The following is a 10472-nucleotide window of genomic DNA, read 5'->3' on the forward strand; positions in this document are numbered from 1 at the left end:
TAACACCTTTAAGAGGAAGACGCTGCCAAAAGCAAAATTTCCAACCGGAGAAATCAGTAAGGCCAATCAAAAGTGCTGTATGGATGAGGAGAAAATGAAAGAGTTGCTTTTTTTCCATGCACCACTGTCTGTTGATCTGTGGCTCCATGTGCACCCATATCACCCCTACAGTGAAAAGTCAAGTGAGGCAAATGAATTTGAAGCTAATCATTATTCTTGGAGGATTAACAAAAGATCTACAACCGTTGGATATTGGTGGAAACAGGGCCCTTAAAATGTGAAGTTGCGAGCATCGTAAGAGCGATGAATGAGAAATGGCAAAGAGTAACATCGGGCAAGTTATGCCACCATATGTGACTGGAGTGTGGATGTCTGGGCTAAGTCATCTCCTTTGACTGTTGTCCGAGCTTTCGCTCAAGTCGATATCATTGCTGAACATCCACCCAACAACAAGACTGACTCTGACAATGACAAAAGAGAAACTGTATGCTTTATGGCAAACTTGCCCAGCTGTTCAATTTGGATACAGAAGATGAGGACTTCGATATATGTGTGACAACAGATTGATCAAAAAATTTGTGTATTTTCAAATATGTACCGTTGTTGAATAAAATTAAACCAAACTCACTATTTTGGTTTCATTACTTTGTTTTCCTTTTGTTTTAGCTTGCGACCAATAATGCAATGCGCCCAATGTATTACTTTAGCAGCAGAAATGGAAACAGAAATAGACTCCACAATTGAGGCTGCGCCTTATAATTTGGTGTGCTTTGTGACCCAAAAAATTCAGTATACATTATGTATACAAGTTTTGGCCTTACCATCCAGCCCTAGTCCCATTACACAATGGCTGCTATGACCCATGGAGTTCTCTTCTCTGTTATAATGGCGGTCATATATTACAACAGAGTCTGATACTTTCTGAGGTGAAAAGTGAGATGTGAAAATCTTTCTGATCCCGTTGTTGTGCTCTTATGTTGCCAGGTTCTCCCGATCCGACGAGCTGTCTCGCCACCGCCGCTCCCACTCTGGTATCAAGCCATATGAATGCTCGCTGTGCGAGAAGAAATTTGCCCGTAGCGACCATTTATCCAAACACACCAAGGTCCACCGCAGCTCAAGGCCCAGTCGGATCACCAGAGCTACTGTGTGACGCTGGCCTGAGCTAACTCTGCCGACCCCCGTTCAGGTGGCTGGGCCAGCCAAGGGTTCTGGCGTTCCTCAGGACTTTTGGTGCTTTATTAGCAGAACTTTTCAGGAGAGTCTGAAGAGCTCATTGTTTCCTTCCTTCCTCTTCCTCCCTGCTCTTCTCTAAGTGATCCGTTGCCTTATTCAGAGCCAACGAACATTGCAGGGAAACAGAAAAAATGACTAACTGAATATGGAGTTTCTGGCCTTCACAAGCACATACAGGAGATGTGTCCTGCAACCACCATTTGCACTACTGCCCCTGTAATCAAGCTACCAGGTGCTGTGTGGATTCAGGTCTTTTTTGGAAACAGAAACATCTGGATTTGTGTAAACTCTTCTTCTACTAAGGCTGTCATCCTTCTTCCTTAAAGCCATCAGGGTTCAAGTGCATCAAGCGTCCAAACGTCCCATCTTTGTTGTGTGCTTGGCTCACAAGGCTGGGACAGGACTCAAACCATGTTACGGTGCAGCAATGGGGAAATTTTGAACAAGCTTCCGCAAAAAAAAGGGAATTTCTTCAGGTGCTTTTGCATTTTGATGACAATCTAATTAGAGCTGGAGTCTGAGATGATGCTTTCAGCATCCTGAGCTAGCCTTTACTGCAGCCATCCAATAACCATCCACCCTGTTCAGACCCCTTTGCCTTTTCTCAGTCCCCTCCATGTCGTAACCTCTTTTTCAATGCCTTTTTCCATATCACAAAACCTCTCTGATCCTTTTGTTGTGCTCTTATCATATGACTGCTCTTATTTAATTGTGACTTCAAGGGAGGGCAGTTTATAAGCTCATTGTTCTTTTCTGTGGCCGAGACAACTACTGGGCCTGCTCTTTTTATCTTTTACATTAGCATTTACTGCAGTTACTTCTGCTGCAGCGAGAAAAGGAGGTAGTTTATCAACAGTTTTAGCAATTACTCAGAAATTAATGTGTCCTAAGAACAAAGATAACATGTACAGCTTATTACCATTATGTAAATATGTTTGTGTTTTATTTTAATGAATGAGGATTTTTCAAACAGTGCATTAAGCTATCCTGTGGTATTTTGTAGAAAGTTTCTGTTCAGTTTTGTTTGCTCGATTGTAGCGTGAGCCATGTGTGGAATGTCAGATTTTAGTCTGGGTTTGGAGTCCCAGTCTGCCTATAGACAAACCATTAAGCTTCGTCTGCTGGTTGCAAGTGCACTTTAGTTTGTGGAGCGTTGGAAACTGTCACTGAGTTTCAACAACAGTTCTGAGTGGGAAATTGAACATATGATAGATTTCAGTCAGACCTTTGCAGGCTGATGCAGCTTTGGCAAACAAAGTGGTGGTCAAACAATCCAGGCTGTAGGTACAAGCATCTATTTTGCCCTGGAGATATTTAAGCTCACCGATTCTGTTCATAACTTATATGGACAGAATTTCTAGGTGCAGCCGAGGTGTTGAGGGGATCCGACTTGGTGGCCTCAGGATTGGGTCCCTGCTTTTTGCAGATGACGTGGTCCTGTTAGCTTCATCTGGTCGTGATCTCCAGCTCTCGCTTGAGCGATTCGCGGCCGAGTGTGAAGCGACTGGGATGAGAATCAGCACCTCCAAATCTGAGACCATGGTCCTCAGCCGGAATAGGGTGGATTGCCCTCTCCGGGTCGGGAGTCAGGTCCTGCCTCAAGTGGAGGAGTTTAAATATCTCAGGGTCTTGTTCACGAGTGAGGGAAGGATGGAGCGTGAGATCGCCATTTGAATTGATAAGATTTCTATGAAAAGTGTTTTACAACATGGAGGTGTGGGACACATACAGGACAAAATCCAGCTGGATGGTAAAGGGCAGGGATCCTCAATTCTGGTCCTTGAGGACCAGTGTCCTACAGGTTTTCTAAGAGTCCCAGCCACAACACATCTGATACAAATCAATGTGTATTTAGCGACGTATCAGAGCTTGTCTGAGTCCGAGTATGGTGTGTTCCAGCAGGGACACTAGGAAAACCAGCAGGACACTGGGCCTTGAGGACCAGGATTAATCATTCGTCCAGGGGCTTCAGTTTGATTGGGAAGGAAAGCTAGAAAAATGTCAAAAGTTTGTCTTGACTTTCTGTCTTTTCATAAAGTCCTTTTTCTCACACTCTGTTTAGTCAAACTCTGCTAGTTTGACCACCACTGGATGCTTCAATCAGTTTACGAGGCGGCTTATCCCGCAATCTGAAGACTGAACACCTTGGTGCTCACGAACCTAAGGCACTTCTGGAGAAGAGAAATGTCTGGAGCAGGGGTGTCAAACTCCAGTCCTCGAGGGCCGGTATCCAGCAGGTTTTTGTTGTTTCCCTCTTTCAACACAGCTGATTCAAATCAAATGGACCCAGCAGCTTCTTGTCAACCTAATTATGAACTTGTGAGGTGTGTTGGAGCAGGGAGACAACAAAAACCTGCAGGATACCGGCCCTCGAGGCCTAGAGTTTGACACCTGTGGTCTGGAGGAACCGGACCAGCAGACTCTTTCTACCACAAACTATAGATCATCTTAAAGCTCAAGGATCTTTGGCGCTTTCAGATAAGCTTGAGAGTACTTCTGCATGTAGCAGTGACTTACACATCCTGTCTTTTGCAGGCTTTTTTTTTAAAACAAAGTATTCAGCTGTGTGAATGTAGAACATGTGACAGAAAACAGACGGGCTGACATTCGTCTGAAGCAGAGCTGTCTTTGTGTCTGAGTCTTTCCTTTCCTTCTCTTTCTTTTCTCTCATTCATGACTGGATCAACAAATGTGTTTAACACATAGGGCTCTTTTGTTGTCTTGTTATTGAATACCAGAAATGCTATTTTTGCAAAAATAAAAAGCAAATAAAAAAAAAGCCAAATAAGTTTTTTGTGTAATTCTGAAGTTTTACATGAGTAGTTGAGAAGAAATTTAGTGCTGTAATACTGTACTCAGCTACATCTCAATGGCTAGCTTGGAATATGTCTACTCGCTTATCTGTACATATTGTCAGGGAGAACCTCATTTTTAGTGAACGTGATCTTCATTTTCAAAAAATAAAATAGAAATTGCTGGAACTATTAACTCTTGCGTATTTTTTTGCTAATCCGTAACTTGATGATTATCTTATTGAAGAAATTGAAGTACACTATCAGTTATGACAAACACGTCTACTTCAAGAGGACAAAAGGTAAACTGGGATCATACACCTTTAAAACAGAAATCCATAAAGAAAAGAGCTTAACAAAAAGATGGAGAGTCAGATGGAACTCTTGAAGAGCAGTGAAAAGAGCATAGAGGTTAACACTATTGTTACTGACACAAACAAAATGGTCATATCTGAGTTAAAGTCTAAAATCAACCTCCAAAATTAGAATGCATAGCTAAAAGTTTCACATGAAGACCATGTTTGCTGAATTTAAGGGTGATTGGCCTACCAGAAAAGGAAAAAGGCAACGCATGCAAGTCTATCATCGAGATCCTTACAAATGTTATTCCAATATCTGTGGATCAGATGCTCCGGGACATGGTTGACATTGTACACCGGTTTGGGTAGAACTGCAGCTGCCACCTCCAACAACCTTCCTCAAGCTGTCATCTTAGTATGCACTGTACAGAATGAGGTTTGAAAGCCGTCCAAGGACGCAAAGGTCTACAAGGATCTGCACATTAAGTTCAAGGAAGATTACTCCAGAGAAGACAGACTCACCAGGTCCAAGCTGCGGCCACTGGTGCAGGAAGCAAGAAGCTTCAGGAAGCTTACGTAAAGGAGGGTTATGCGCTGATCAGTAACAAAAGAGTGAACCCTGACTACTTTTCTTATATTCATTTTTGTTGTGATTACAGGGCTGTTGTACTTTTATATTTGACAGTTACTGGTTGAGTTAGTTCACTCACTCCTGTACATCATTCCTCAAGTGTTGCACTTCCATGTTGTTTGTTATTCTTATTATTGGGGACGAAGAAATAACATTGAATGTAGGGATATTTTTCTGTATTGTAAGGAGCAAAAAGCAAATAGTGTTTTGTTGCAAGCAACACTCATCAAGCCAGGAAATTTTGGAAACTGAAATGTGGAGACATAATCTATGACAGTCATGGCACATCTCACTCAGCTGGGATCATGATTCTGGTTTACAAGTTTTCTGGGTCCATTTTGGACCATGTTTCTGAGATAAATGGTCATTGGTTAATGGTAGTGGTGGATATTAGAGTAAATTTTATGTTAATTTGTGGGTATGGTTACAGCAGCAGAAGAAAACAAAATATTTTATGCAGACCTTGGTGAGAGGATTTAATTTAATACCTGAGAGTTCTGTGGATCGTTTTCCTTTATGTGCCAAAACCTTATCAACAGAGCAGCAAGACCGACTTGAAAATCTCAAAACTCAATTAGATCACCTTTATCTAGATAAAGCTCCTTCTTGGCTCCTGGACTCAGTGGATTGAGGAGGGAGAAAAAAATCTTTTGAGATTTTTGAGAAACAAACAGTCCAAAAAGAAAATTTCCTTAATAAATATTAATGGTACAACTGTTGAAGACTCTGAACTAAAAATAAATCAGACTATTAGATTATCATAATAGCTTATATAGTTCCAAGTCTTCTGAAGCAAGTTGTAAAGTACTCTGACACAGTTAGAGAATATATTGACTTAGAATTTAAAACATATTGGAAGAGAATTGAGTAATAGAGATAAAGCTTCCAACAAATCTCCAGGCCTTGATGGACTAACTGTTAAATTTTATGTATTTTTCCTAAAGACATTTGATTGACACTTCCAGATTTGAATGTTATTTGACGCACTTTCAGATTGTATCTCAAACCAAAATCTCTCCCCCACCATCAAGCGTGGTCTCATCACACCATCGCCACACCAAGGCCAATAGCGATCCCCAGCTAAGAAAGGAACATTCGCGGAATATTCAAGGAATATTCCCTAAGGGTACCCGAGATGTTGGCTGGCCACCCTTGGCGAACGTTCCCGAGATGTCATGGAAAGTTTTTCATATGTTCCTGTAACGTTCACTAAAGGTTGCAGCCAACCTTCAGAAAACATTCCCACAACGTTCGTTAAAGTTTAGATTTATAATCCTCAGACAACATTTCCTGAACCTTTGTTTCCCTTAGCTGACCTCTTCTTCATCACAGACCATCTAAGCTCTTTGCCAGTCAAAATTACACATCTCAGGCAATATAAAATTGTTAGCTTATATCTGCTATCTCACAAGTTTTTCTCTTTCTTACTGGCAAGGGAAAAATAAATGCTTAAAAGTATGGCAACTAACATAGCCCTGTACTTTACCATACTTTAACACAAGAGTCATACATTTCTGCTTTCCAAATAATTACGGTCTGGCTTGCAACCACTGATGATAACTGACATCATTTCCTTTGTTGTAGCAGAAATTTGCTTTAACACAATATAAATGAAAATCACTGAAAGCATTAGCAATATTCAAGTATTTTGTTAACAATAAAACAGATACAGTAATAAAAAGGTATCAAATATTATTATTAGTGTTTATTATTATAGTTATTCTTATTATTACAGAACATGAAATTTACATAGAAGGTAAAAACAACAAACAACTTCAGATTTGAACATTTGCCATGATTGTGCCTCCCCATCTATGGCCTAAGCCTACAAAAGAAAATTGGATAATGTCAGAGGGTGAGTAAAAGTAGCCCCCCCCCCCCCCCCCCCCCCCCCCCAAAAAAAAGACATAACCAAATTAAATTAGATGCTGTTCTTGAACCCTTTGGAGTATGTTCAAAAGCATGGTCTCTTTATAAAGAAAACACTCTAAAAGATGTATTGTAACTGTAACCAGCATAAAGTTATTGAAGTTGGAACATAAGGAAATTTCAGTTTTTTTCCCTCATCTGAAATTTTCTTCTATTTTGTCAACATGCTGCACATGGAGAGATGGAGATATGGACTGGAAAATCAAATGTAGCTGAAGCACGAAGCCTTTCCCATTACCAGTTCAAATTTGATTACAATAGCAGCCGAAACAATGATTGTTTACACATTCCCTAAAGTGGCCATTTAGAGTCTCCAAATGGCCACTTTGGATAATTCCAACTTCAATAATAAAAATAAATAATAATAAAAGAGAATAAGTTTCATGGTTATTTTTATATATGTAAACAATATAATGCCATGTTATGTAACGTAAACAAAATGGAATAATAAAAACACCATAACACAATACAATTTACATAGTTGTGTTTTGAACTGTTGTCTGATAAAGAGTGTTTGTAAAAGTAAAGTAAAAAGCAGGAGAGCAGAATATGTAGCTGTTATGATGAGCAGGGGTCCTGGTGGTCTGAAGGGCAGGAATGTAGGCTGAGGTGGTGTTTTTTCTGCCTCATCAACACCACGTCAGCTTTCCAAACCTGGAGTTGATGACTCTCCCCTGCTACTGCTGCTTCTTCCCCTCACTGTTGTCCCTCTTCCTCTTCCTCTTCCTCCTCCTCTTCCTCTGGAAGGAGCTGGTCCTTCTTAATCTGGAGAGCTGCTGGGTTTCCATTTAGAATCAGATGACAGACTAATAAAGACAAACAAGAAGTTTTTATCCCACATTAGTACTGCGACTGTAATAAGTGTATGTTCTAACACACACATCCCTGCACGCATGTGCAGACGGAGTATGAAAGCAGCCCACATACACAGATAAATCAGCAGCAGCATATGCTGCACCACTGTGTCTCTTCGCTGGTCCTCTTGCTTTCACCCACACTTAGGATTGCCACTCATCCCATAAAATACAGAATCGTCCTTTAATTGACAGACAAACGTTGCGGATTGAACCAATATGGGACGCACTTTGTTCCGCATTTTCATAACTGTCCAGCAGCCTACACATGTCGGTCACATCAACACTCAATCTAAAAATAATTAACTAAATTAAAAGTACAGCAGTCAGAAAAATGTTCTTTTCGTGCAGAATCTGCACAGGTGCAACCTCCTCCTCTGCACGTGTTGGACAGTTACGGTTGCCTAGAGACAGACAGGACTCATGCACGCTCCTCAGAAGACCCGTGCCTTTTAAAAATGTCTCCTGTAGCCTACCTGGTTCTCTTATCTGCTGGAAATAAAAACCACATGTAAAACAGACGTGAAGAGATGCAGCTGCAGGGTCAGTGAAGATGTTTATAAGTCAAACTGTACAACGTGTCAGTGACTGTTTAGTCGTGCACTGTGGACTGTCTGATACCTAATGGCATCAGGTAAGCAGGAACATTTATTTATATGCTGTACTAGCCAATATAAATACCATATCTACCCATTAAAAAAGTATTTTCAATAGATAAAAAGTTAATAAACACACTCATATATATATATATATATATATATATATATATATATATATATATATATATATATATATATATATATATATATATATATGTAACCCCCGCTTGCAAGCGAAACAATGAGAACGCCTTGTCTGGTTATTTAATGATAATTATGTTAAAATGTTAAAGGTTTAAACGTAACATATTTTTGTCCTTCGAGCCGGATTCCAAGAGAATGGGGGGGGGGGGCTGTTTTTAGTCTGTCGACAGCCAGGGCGTTATTGCGTCCTGTAACAAAGTCCTGTGATGTGAATAAGTCACTAGGCCGGCGGAGTACCCAACTTTCCTCACTGGACATCGGTTGACGGAATTTTGAACATTTGGAGCTAGATGACGAGAGGTGAGATAAACGGGGTTTTTTTTCTTTTCTTTCTTCCTTTCTCAGAAAGGCATCTCCGCCTAGAAGGAGGTTGGTTGACTAGTTAACACAAGGGTTCATTAACTAATTAATTTAGTTAAAAAGAAGGTTTCTCCACCTTTTAAAGGAGGTTAACGGCATCTCCGCTGAATAAAATGTGCTGGTAGCTCCGCCGGGGGGTCAATTTCCACCGATTCGGGCAGACATTTTAACCATGTTGTTATCGATTCTGCGGATCAGCTCCGGGACCACGGCCAGACGGCCAGTATGGGCCAGACTGGCATCCTGCTGACGGTCGAGTCCGGTCAACGCAAGAGTCTGTGCACTGCTAGCTCAGCACATACTGTTACAGAATTCTGGGAGCCTGCCACTTGTTGCCAGAATCTCACGGGTCTTGAGGTAGATCAGGACTCCACCAGCGCCAATCAGCAGAATCCCAATCACCAATAATCCAAAGATGTAAACATCTTCCACGTCCTCAGAGGACAGAACCGCCAGACACATCGGTCTCCACCTGGCCCATGAGTCTTGAACGTATCCAGCCGGAAGCGTCCCCTCAGGACATGCAGGCTCCCCTCTGCCCGATCTTCAGGTTGAGAAAATTTGACCAATTGTGTAGCTAGACCAGCTGATCAAATCCATGATGTAGTTTGAGTGGAAGTAAAGAGATGTAAAAAGAGGCTCAGAGTCAGACAGGACAAAGTCGCAGGCCAGAGTGAGAGGAGAGGGAGGAAACAGGAGTGCAGATAGGAGCTTCCGCCTTCACTGAGAGCAGAAGTGGAATGTTTTCTTACCTTGCATGTGTGTGTATGTGTAAGGAGAGTTTGTGAGTGTGAGTGGCACTCTCATGGAATCATGGGACGGTGTTAAAAACATCCGATCTTGTGATGTACACGAAAGGAGTGGATTTGATTTACGCTCTGACAGACAGTCTGTACAGAGCACAAATTGTCATATTGGGGGAAAAAAAACAGTAAGTCTGCCTTAAAGGGAGATGTGAAGTTCATGGAACAAAATTTCCCTGGCAGCACAAAATTTCTAAGGAAATGAAGCAAGAAGAAGAAGAATTTGCAGGAAGATTAACAGTGGAAGAATGTGAAAAGCTTGTGAAACAACTCTACTTTGGAAGTAGCAGAGAGGACAGGAAAAAAGAAGCAGAAAAAGGAATTTCAGCTCAGGGTGGCGAGATTATGGCTGACACAAACTCGAAGGCAGTCAGAGACTAAACAAAAAGAATGTTTCAGGCAGTTGCTGTAGTGAAGTGAGTATTTCTGCAGATGACAGGACTCCGAGTTGTACTGGAAGTCTGAGGTGTACAGAGTGAAGAGGAATGGCCAGAGTACAGTTCCTTGTGGTGCACCAGTGCTGCTGACCTCCATCTCAGACACACAACCTTTCAGTCTCACAAACTGGGGTTTGTTTGTGAGGTAGTCATAGATCCAGGTGGTGATTGAAAACAAGTCTGCCATGGAGACTCATCATAACAAGCCTTTAAAGAGCGGAAATATGCAAAAAAAAATCCTCCTTGCAGCACACCCTCCGAACCAGCATGAAATCCTCAGAAAAAAGTACCTAATTTGAGGTAATATCTATGCAAGAAGACTTTGTAC

General features: G+C 41.3%; 2 protein-coding genes across 4 annotated transcripts in view; one reads left to right on the forward strand and one right to left on the reverse strand.

Moving 5' to 3' along the window:
- Positions 1-10472, reverse strand: part of LOC306757709 (uncharacterized protein) — a gene marked incomplete at its 3' end in the record, with an annotated part of 493032 nt that overhangs the window by 45870 nt on the left and 436690 nt on the right. The window lies entirely within an intron of this gene.
- The window catches only part of LOC306756736 (Krueppel-like factor 15), a 48280-nt gene that overhangs the window by 25078 nt on the left and 12730 nt on the right, over positions 1-10472 (forward strand). The window contains exon 3 of one of the 3 annotated variants that reach the window (XM_079241576.1): positions 985-1263. The exons of the other annotated variants lie outside the window; for them this stretch is intronic. Within the exon in view, the coding sequence (XP_079097702.1) occupies positions 985-1153 (169 nt within the window). The 3' untranslated portion in view covers positions 1154-1263. Of the gene's footprint in view, positions 1-984; positions 1264-10472 lie in introns of those variants that run through there. 3 annotated transcript variants of the gene reach the window in all.

The sequence above is a fragment of the Telmatherina bonti genome (genome assembly GCF_933228915.1).
Source record: "Telmatherina bonti genome assembly, chromosome: 6".
Classification (NCBI taxonomy): domain Eukaryota; kingdom Metazoa; phylum Chordata; class Actinopteri; order Atheriniformes; family Telmatherinidae; genus Telmatherina; species Telmatherina bonti.